Source organism: Palaemon carinicauda, chromosome 3, assembly GCF_036898095.1.
Source record: "Palaemon carinicauda isolate YSFRI2023 chromosome 3, ASM3689809v2, whole genome shotgun sequence".
NCBI classification, from domain to species: Eukaryota; Metazoa; Arthropoda; class Malacostraca; order Decapoda; family Palaemonidae; genus Palaemon; species Palaemon carinicauda.
In genome coordinates, this window is record NC_090727.1 from 119,479,976 (window position 1) to 119,491,594 (window position 11,619).

Below are 11,619 nucleotides of genomic sequence, written 5' to 3' on the forward strand. Positions count from 1 at the left end.
CCACCGAATACCACCTCTATCCTCCAGCCCATGGACCAGCAAGTCATCTCTAATTTTAAGAAGCTGTACACCAAGCACTTATTTAAGCAGTGCTTTAATGTCACGCAAAGCACCAACTTAACTTTGCATGAATTTTGGAGGAGCCACTTCAACATCGTGCACTGCTTGAAGATTATAGATCAGGCTTGGGTGGGATTAACTCGACGGACCCTCAATTCTGCCTGGAAGAAGCTGTGGCCTGATGCAGTTTCTTCCCGAGATTTCGAAGGTTTTGACCCCGAACCTGATCCCGTTGTGGGTGCAGCGGAAGCTGTAGAGGAAATCGTCTCCCTTGGTAAGTCCATGGGTCTGGAGGTCGACGCAGATGACGTTACGGAACTCGTCGCCGAACATCACGACGAACTTACCACGGATGAGCTCAAGGAACTCCATGCTATGTCTGAGGACATGAGTGATGACGAGGAAGGGAGTGAGGAGGTAGAACATGTGTTAGGTTCAGCTCATATAAAAGAGGTGTTAGGAAAATATCAAGACGTGGTCGACTTCATCGACAAATACCACCCAAAAAAATTGCAGGTTTGTCGTGTAGTTTCGCAGTTCGATGATGTTTGCCTAACTCACTTTCGAAACATTCTAAAAAGCCGTACCAAGCAATTATCTATTGATAATTTCTTTAAAAAAGCTGCGAAGCAAACTCGTGATGAAGAGGATGTAAGTGATTCGAAGAAAACGGCAAAGAGTGAAGCGGAAGAAAGTGAAACAAGGAAAACGGCAAAGAGTGAAGCGAAAGAAATTCAGTCAATTTTAAGTGTAGAGAGCGAAAGTGATTAAAATTACGTAATCATCAAAAAGAAAAAAAGAAAACGTAAAAAAATATAAAATATAAAAATAAAAAAAAATAAGCTAAGTTATGTTAAAGTTCACTTAGTGTAAGTTAGAATAAGTTACGGTAGTGTACGTTTATCGTAGTTAACCTCTCTACCTCCTCGCCGCCCGTCCGTCTCCTCTCTGCGTAGCAAGACCAACAACACCTGCGCTGGAGTTTCTAAGGTAAAGTGACGCTAAAAACCTATTTCTTATTTATCATTTTTTGCTAATTCTTCTTATTTACATGTCTATTATCTAATTTAGTGTGCATTATTCTCATGGGAAATTATGTGTAGTAGTTTATTAAGAAGTTATCATAGGTTTTTGGGCTCAACCACGGATTAATCCGATTTCAATGTATTCTTATGGGAAAATTCGTTTCTACATCCGAACATTTTCTACATCCGAAGTTGGTTCTGAAACGGATTAAATTCGTATGTAGAGGTACCACTGTATACCCTTTTCTGGCCATGCCTCACCTATCCATATATAAAATCCCGATACCACCCACCAGCCTCCCCGGACATATGATTTTTATTATTTATTCAAAAAGTGAACTCCCATTATTATTATTATTATTATTATTATTATTATTATTATTATTATTACTTGATAGGCTACAACCCTAGTTGGAAAAGCAGAATGCTATAATCCCCGGGGCTCCAACAGGGAAAATAACCCAGTGAGGAAAGGAAACAAGGAAAAATAAAATATCTTACGAACAGTAACAGTATTAAAAAAAATATTTCTTAAATAAACTATAAAAACTTTAACAAAAACAGAGGAAGAGAAATAAAATAGAATAGTGTGCCCGAGTGTGCTCTCAAGCAAGAGATCTCTAATCCAAGACAGTGGAAGACTATGGTACAGAGTTTATGGCACTAGCCAAGACTAGAGAACACTGGTTTGATTTTGGAGTGTCCTCCTAGAAGAGCTGCTGACCATAGCTAAAGAGTCTCTTCTACCCTTACCAAGAGAAAGTAGCTACTGAACAATTACAGTGCAGTAGTTAACCCCCTGGGCAAAGAAGAATTGCTTGATAATCACAGTGTTGTCAGGTGAGAATCTGTAAAGAATAGGCCAGACTATTCGGTGTATGTGTAGGCAAAGGGAAAGTGAACCGTAACCAGAAAGAAGGATCCAATGTTGTACTATCTGGCTAGTCAAAGGACCCCATAACTCTCTAGCGGTAGTATCTTAACGGGCGGCTGGTGCACTGGCCAACCTACTACCTTTTCACGTGGACGAGACCTAAAGACCATTAACTTCGTCTAATCAAACTTCTTAAGAGCGTAAAATGGCAATTGAAGCTCCGGGAAAGAAATGACTAAAAAATTGTCAATAAAACACTATGAAATGTTATAAATAATAATAATAATAATAATAATAATAATAATGATAATAATAATAATAATAATAATAATAATAATAGTTTTATTTCTAGTCCATTTAACACCCAATATTCTTCTGAGGGCTTTGTTATCAAATATACATAATCTGTTGGTAATTGTTCCATTGTCATACCACGACTCATGTCCTTACAGTAACACCGATCTCACTAAACTGATATATAGCCTGATTTTTATATGATATTTCAGGCGATTTGATTTCCAAATCTAACTTAACCTAGCCATTGTCTGATTTTGGTTTGTTTAGTCTTTCATTAAACTTAAATTCTAAAGATCCTGTATTAGATATCATAGTTCCTAAATGTTCAATTGATTTTACCTCATTAATCCTTTCTCATTCCAATGATATTTCATCTTCCATTGCATATTCCTTTCTCATCATCTCTGTCTTTTTTCTATCTATCTTGATTCTAACGTTATGTGATACTTCATGCATTCTCGTTAGCAAGCTTAGCAATTCCTGTGGTGTTCAAGTAATAAGGACAGCGTCATCAGCATACTCTAGGTCCGATAATTTCCTGTTACCAATCCAGTCTAATCCTTCTCCACCATCCCCAACTGTTCTATGCATTACAAATTCCATGAGGAGGATAAACAATATAGGTGACAACACATTCCCTTGGAGTACTCCACTGTTCACTGGAAATTCATTTGATAGGACTCCACTAACATTAACTTTGCTCTTGCTATGCTCATGAACCGATTTAATCAAATTTACATGTTTAAAATGAACTGCATAATAACGCAGGATTCTCAAAAAAATTGGCCGGTGCGCACCATCAACGGCTTTTTCATAGTCCACAAATGCCCATCAAAAGTGGATTTCTATATTCTACACATTGCTGTACTACGTGTCTTAAAATGAAAATTTAGTCTGTAATACTTCTGCCTTTTCTAAATCCTGCTTGCTCATCTCTAAGCTGTTCATCAATCTTTCTCTATAGCCTCTTCATAATGATCATACTATATCTTCTCATGACAACTGACGCAATTGTGATGCCTCTGTAATTATTGTAATCAGTCAGATCTCCTTTTTAGCCATTCTCACCTAGATCCCAATCGTCAGGTTTTGCCTCTTCATGCCACATTCTACAAAATAATCTTGTAAGTATTATGGGAGTTTTATTTTCGTCGAGTAGAAAACCAAAGGAAAACTGACTAACTCCTCTGCCATGTTTGGCTATTAGTCTCGATTCATAAAAGGCGGAAATGTACATTATTAAGAATCTCTTAAGGACAAAGACCTTCAATTAAAATATATACATGTGTGATGGCGAAAAGATGTGATGAATTCCACCACTTCACATCATTACAACGTTTCTTCGGCCCCAGCTGCAACCCCTTATATGGCTTGTACTTTACTTCTAATTTGTTCCAGTTCTTTCATCTAACTGTGCAGCTTCTCTCATTTTTTTTTTTCATAGCATTGGGTGACCAGTGTGTGGTTGTAGACCTAAATCCAATAACCCACTCAAATTCGTTGAACAGTAGTTTTAGATAAGGATAATTTAATATGTCACTTTTAGCATAACAAATTAGGACAGGAAATGGTATGATGTGATATGTGTGCTAAGCCTATTGTTATTTACTTTTCCTTGTGTAGAGACGGACACATAGACGTGGGTCTTACAGAGACTGGTAATGAGACGTAGAAAACGCACTGACAGGAATGGGAGAGCTAGAGGTGTTCTTATTGATGTTATTTAGTCAGAAGACCTGGCCATCTGCGTCAGCAATGAGTGGTGGGTTGACCTATTCTTATGTTTTCTTCTGGCCTTGAAGTACATTACACTTGATATTAGTTAAACGAATTTTGAAAATTGAAAGTACATATTGATATTACAGTTGATTTTCGGGTTCTGTTCCTTAAATCGAAATATAGGTTTGGCAGAATATCTTAGATTCTCACAGACATTCTTAGAGTATGAAAGAGATACCTACAAACAGTTAAAAAATGGAACCAATTCACTTGATAATATTTTTGAGCATAGGTTTATCTGGAAAACCTTTTAAGTCTGGATTAACTGAATTCAAGAGGTCAATACACACACACACACACACACACACACATATATATATATATATATATATATATATATATATATATATGTATATATATATATATACATATATATATATATATATATATATATATATATATATATATATATATATGTAAAGATATATACACACACACACACACACACATATATATATATATATATATATATATATATATATATATATATATATGTATGTATATATATATATATATATATTTATATAAATATCCATATATATAAATATATATATATATATATATGTATATATATACATACATATAAATATATATATATGTATATATTAATATATATATATATATATATATATATATATGTATGTATAAAGATATATGCATACACACAAACACACACACATATATATATATATATATATATATATATATATATATATATATATATATACATATAAGTATATATATATATATATATATATATATATAAGTATATGTAAATATAAATATACATATGAATATATATATAAATATATATATATATATATATATATATATATATTAAACATAAATATATATTTATACACATATAAATATATATATATATATATATATATATATATATATATACATATATTCATATAAATATATATACATATATATAAATATATATATACATATATATATAAATATATATATATACATATATATAAATATTTACATTTATATATAAATGCTTATATATATAATGTATATGTATGTATAATATATATATATATATATATATATATATATATAATCATTATATATATATAATCTATATATATAATATACGTATATGTATATGTATATATATATATATATATATATATATATATATATGTGTGTGTGTGTGTGTGTGTGTGTGTAAACTCATAGGAATACATTATATTTCGATCGAAAATCCATTAGGAAAACTGAATTACTCTCAGATCTGACTAGTTTCTCCTTGTATATTTACAGCTTGTATTCTTGATTTAGAGGAGGTTAAACTTAAAAACATTTAAAGATAGATTGATGGTGACCACTTTGGAAACCAATCAGCTAAAACAAGCGCCTCATGGGATGGGTTTGTGTTTGTTTGTTTGTTTGTTTAACCAGGTTATAGACATCGAACCCTTGTAAACAAAGAAGAAAACGATGGAAGTGATTGTGTTGAAAATAGTTTTCCACATAAAACACTGATCTATTTTTACCCAAAGACAGCAGATATTCGAAATTATTTCATTTATGTAGCGATGCTTAATCATTTTTATCTTTTGCAATTTTTTCCTGTCTGGATTTAGAAGGTTTTCTAAAGACTCCTGTTTCTGTTAGGCAGACAAACACTACTTTCAAGGTAAAAGACTTTTGCTTTAATAGTAATTCTCAGCTCATGAATGGCAGAGGCAAAGGACAGTGACATTGCCATAGAAACTGGTCATATATACGTATGATTAGCGCCCCAGACCCCTCTTCACCCAACTAAGGACCAGGGAGGGCCAGGCAATGGCTGCCGATGACTCAGCAGGTTGACCTATAGGCTCCCCCAAAACCTTTTCCTTAGCTCACAAGGATGGCAAAGTTGCAGACACTACAAGAAACTATCACGTTTGAGCGGGAGTTGAACACCAGTCCGGAAATCGCCAGACATGGGTGTTTCCAATAGGCCATCACAACCTTTGTTAAACTAAAAAATCGGAACAATGTCAAAGGTGTTATTAAAGACTAATGCTTCCAAATATTCTCATTTTCATTAAGAAGAAAAACAGTCTCAGGAACAGATGAAGCCAGTTTTCAAATCATACTTTTCTTTATAAACCAGTCATGAAAATTACAGAAATGTGCCATAATTTAAAGTTTAAAATCATTCCATCCTCTTTCTTAGTGGAAAACTTATGCCTACCATTTATTAGATTAAAGTTTTCTGTTATACAGTATGATATAATTTGATAACAGGGAAATCAAACTCATTTTATGGCTTAAGCCTCATCTTTTAAGACCAGTTTCGTTTGCGTTTCACGAAGTTCTCTACATCAGCAGGTTTGGCGATAAACCTGTAGCCTGACGTATGAGCCACGGTTGAGATACAAGAGTGCGTATGAACATATTACGGTATCTAAATGAGTATTCCACGTTGAACCAGTCACTGATTATCCTCAAGGCTTAAATTCTTCGGATAAATGGTTTCAATCTCAATTTACGGATCAAATTTAGACTCTCGTTTCCATTAAAACCAGAATTGAAATAGTTTCATATATCTAGGAAATATTCTGGATATCTCTCTTCTTTCGCACCGTTATCCCTACATTAAGGGGTAAATTGCCTGATGCGCCCTCTTCAATGCCTTCTATCAAAGGCATCCTCTTTCGCCAAACCTCTTCTCTCCATTTCATCCTTCACCTTATCTCGCCTTATAATTCTCCACATAACAGGTTCTTTAAGTAAGACAGTGAAGGAAACGTTTTATCTGAATGGTAGTATGAAATACCAAGATTAGTTGTCTGCGATGAATTATAATGCATTTGAATCATTAGCAAACAGGCAAAATAATGTGAAGTGTCCATAATATTTTCCTTTATTCAATAATTTGTAATAATCATCATGATAATTCGTTGCAACTTATACAAGTTTCCAGAAGTCCTTGGCAAAGGTAACAAGTCCTCTTATACTTCATCTCAGGGATGAATCAAAGTTAGCCTAAATTAAAGTGAAGTTACTTCGATAGTCAAGACACCAGCGCTGGTTTATGATAAAATAATAATAATGAACTTATCATAAAACAAATAATTGAATATTTCATGTACAGGATTGAGTATCACGATTACCCAATCAAGATAATGAAAGGTTAAAAATAAAACGTATTTACCTTTGTGTTTTGATGAAGCCACTTCATAGTGCATCAACAGGATTTCAACGACTTTTCCTTGCAAACATTTCGAGTATATTTCATCCTTTTCGTTTTGTATATCCACAACTTGTTTCAGAATACATTTTGCTACGACGAGAGTATCAAAATGATAAGTTTTGATAACCAAAATCAGAAACCTCAGTCGGCTTTAAACATAGGTCAAATGTTAAACAAGTGCCTTATGGCATGCGAGTTGGGGAGTCGACCTTCCGGTGATGTGAACGCAACTGGGCTGCTGGAATACTTCGAGCCCTTTCTCTCCCTTGGCATGGAATCCAGCGTCGATCAAGGAATCAATATGTGCGCCAGTTTCTCATTTGCTCTAGTTGCAAGAATGACATCCATCAGTTTGACTATTTTGATAAGAAAGCTTTTGGATTTATTGTAAGGTAACCAGAAACCCCGGTTTAGATTTGCATTTGTATAACAAAGTATAAATCAAATGAGATTCTTTTTTATCATAAAAAAATCAGGATATCTTTATGACTAATGTTTTTCTAATATAGATTTTTAGCGTCCTTTAGCCCTCTTATGTTACTTCATTTGGGAACTCACTACATTATAGTTCGCCTTTCTTCTTAAGTTGAATTCTATGGAATCCACCCATATGACCAAAGCCATTAGTCCCCAGCACAGTAGGATCAAATGATTCCCAAGAGTAAGACGTCCTTTTTCAAATGTGAGGACGGACTTATGTGCCAGCTGGAAGAAATCTCTTTTGATAAGTCTTCCACGTGGCTTCTCTCCATCCAACTCTTTTTTGAAAACGCAAGTAAATTCTCTCTTTTATATTATTAAAGTCTCAATATTGGAGTATCTAATGCCACCATCTTGCTTTGTTTCTGTTACTTCTTACCTTATAAATTCCATAACTATAACTTTTGAATAACTTTATTTCTATGTACTTACCCCTGCACAAGGATCTTCTGTTTCAGTGAACGCCAGACGGTGTGTACAAACTTAAAATATTGACCCTGTGTTTGAGAGACTCTTAGTTCTCATTGAATCAGAACCAATGATCAGATTATCTTCATAAGTTGCACCGGAACATTACACAGAAACTAATACCGTAATTCCTAAATCTACTCTTATCAGGTTTTATATCATTTAAACTCATTCAAGTCTTGTCAATCGTCTCCATTTTCTATCCTGGCACCCATTTTGTCTTTTAATCAGTTCTTGAACATGATGATCTGAGTATTCTTACTCACGATTTTCTATAGGGCAGATTAGTACATCGATTCCCGAAATATTTACCTGTTTTGCGTGACAATCTATAGCAGTTATGGGAGAGATGTATTGTTTCTCTATGTTTTTTTTTAAGATCATTTCTTTACTCCTATATAATTTTGGCTATGCATTTTCCCTATCTCTTGAACTCAAAGATCTATCACACTAAGTCTTCAAAGATGTATGGAAAGGTAAACATCACCAGACCAAAAGTTTCAATGTAGATGTTATCAGTCTTACCCCCCTCTTTTCCTGACACTAATTTATCTTCTTGATCAGCACAAACTCAGACATACCAAAAACGACGCTATATTCAGTACTACAAATAGCATCCACTCGGCCACCAATACAACACAATTCTGAAAGTCAAACTTCCCTGTTCATTTCAAGCTCGGTTCCAGCAAATTGAAAATAAGGATAACGGAAAACATAACCAAAGCAACTGGGGATCCGGGGGGCGCTGTAAAATCCACAGAAGCTGGCGCAATTTTATAGCTATTTCTTATGTATTGAAAACAATTTTCTCCTTATAATTGAATTTATAATGTGAATAGGCATTACGCAATAACAACATTCCGATAAGATATATAAAACATTTCAGCATTAATCTTTACAATTACTTTAAGTACATGACTATACTGTATATTCCCGGGAAACCTTATCAGTTAACTAACTCCGAGTTATATCTATAATTATTGGAGCGCCAACATCCTTAAGTTCTACTATCAACCAACAGCAATTTTCGACTCGTCGAATTGTCGTTAGTCTCTCCACTTCTTCCAACTTGCTTCATTCCAGAAATACAATTTCTTAGTTCCAGGTCATATATAATGAATTTTTACCACTTGGGAGTGTGTATGAGAGAGAGAGAGAGAGAGAGAGAGAGAGAGAGAGAGAGAGAGAGAGAGAGAGAGAGAGAGAGAGAGAGAGAGAGAGAGAGAGGATGATTTCAATCTTCCACTTAGCTTTTACTGCATTCTTCTTGTATCAACTATTGGACGGAGGATGTTGATTATTGTTTTGGTTTTATCAAAATTTGAAGGTTTTGTAAATTATAAGCCTTATATCTCGAAACCTTTTTAATTTCTTCATATCAGACATTTCTCTGAAGAAGAGCATGATTTTTATTTCTTGGAAGATTTTCCTTTTTCTTCGTTTTCATCCCATCTACTGTACTATTCAAACGTTCATTTGGGTTCCACAAGGCACTAGAAGAGTTGAAAGACCCAGGCCTATATGGCTGAGAACTATGAAGCGCGGAGTAGGAGATGATGAATGGAGAAATATTCAATTAAAAGCTCAAGATAGAGACGACTGGAAAAATCTAACAGTGGGCCCTTTGCGTTAATAGACCAAGGAGGAGATGATGATAATGACTGTACTATTTTTTATAGAAACAAATTACCTCGAAAATTAAAACCTCAGTTTTGTTTGCAACATATTTTAAACTGAGAACCGGTGAACTTATTGAACAATCAAAGAATTATGGAGTTTTCATGCCACGTAGATTTGTTAATCAAATCACATTTCAATGTTACAAATGATATGAATAAAAATCGTAGCAACCAAATTACATTGTAAACCCATTTAAATTTTCACTTTCAATAAAAAAGATGTTTGCTCCAAATACGGAATAGAGCAAAAGCTAATTAGTAAAACAGCCATATCAGAGATTTCTGAGAACTGATCTTACTTCCTCGAAAATGTTATTGTCACTTTACAACTTTTCCTTAAAACGGTCATATCGAATTAAATTCAAGAAAGTAAACAAAAGCACTTAATTTAGCAAGAGGAATATACACACCAACCGATAACGAATAAATATAAAAAAAAACGAATGATATAGATATCTCTATCTGACGTTGGTACATACATACTGTATACCAGGGAAGAGAGAGTGGGACCAGTTGACATTTACTGCAGTATTAAATCGAAAATAATTTTCTTATCGATTGTATTAGAATACTAGAATATTGGGCATGACACACACACACACACACACATATATATATATATACATATAGAATACTAAAATATTAGGCATGACACACACACACATATATATATATATATATATATATATATATATATATATATAGAATACTAAAATATTAGGCATGACACACACACACACACACATATATATATATATATAGAATATATATATACACACACATATATATATATATATATATATATATATATATATATATATATAAAATGATAGAGGATATTTCATAGTAGTAAGATTTGTTGAACTTTACATCAAATGTATGCAAGAATGCTCTTTACCTACACCATGGAAAAACTTTTTAACATTATGCTAATTCGCAAAATAGAGAGACACAAAAGACCTGAAAAATTAACGACCAATAAGTTTACTCTCCGTAATATATAAAATATTTACAAAGATCATATTAGGCCGAATAGCAAGACTGTTAGATTTTATTCAACCAAGAGAGCAGGCAGGCTTTAGAAGTGGATATTCAACAACTGTCCATATCCATGTAATTAACCAGCTAATGAAAAATCAACAAAGGATGACAAACACAATGTATAGCATTTATAGACTATAAGAAAGCTTTTGATTCTGTCAAAGATTCAGCAGTAATGGAAGCCCTTTAAAGACAAGGAATTAATGCATCTTATATTAAAACACTTAAAGATGTCTATACATGAAGTACAGCAACCCTAAATCTACATAAAGATAGTGTAAATTCCGATTGAGAAAGGAGTTAGACAGGGAGAACTCATCTCTCTTAAATTCTTCACATCATGTCTAAATGAGATTTTTAAGAATTTAGATTTGGAAAATGTAAGAATTAACATTAATGGGGAATACCTTAACAACTTAAGATTTGCAGATGACATAGTTCCCTTTTCTGAAATATGGGAGGAACTGTAGAAGATGATAGAAGATTTGAATAGAGAATGAAGAAATGTAGTGCTGAAAATTACTATAAGTAAACCTAAGAAAATGTTCAATGAAATGGCAGAGGCAAAAAATAAGGGTTATCGAAGAACCTCTAGAATATATAATTATGTTTCTCAAGGACATGAGACAAAAATTAAAAGGATAAGCTAGGGACTATTATTATTATTATTATTATTATTATTATTATTATTATTATTATTATTATTATTATTAT

The 11,619-nt window shown here is 33.2% G+C and overlaps 1 protein-coding gene across 2 annotated transcripts in view; it reads right to left on the reverse strand.

Annotated features, from left to right (window-relative positions):
* The window catches only part of LOC137638429 (metabotropic glutamate receptor 3-like), a 53,719-nt gene extending 46,283 nt beyond the window's left edge, over positions 1-7,436 (reverse strand). The window contains exon 1 of one of the 2 annotated variants that reach the window (XM_068370497.1): positions 7,199-7,436. In XM_068370497.1, coding sequence (XP_068226598.1) covers positions 7,199-7,225 — 27 coding nt within the window. In that variant the 5' untranslated portion in view covers positions 7,226-7,436. The remainder of the gene's footprint in view (positions 1-7,198) is intronic. The other variant, XM_068370498.1, reaches the window with a different exon arrangement.
* Between the last annotated feature and the right edge of the window lie 4,183 nt (positions 7,437-11,619).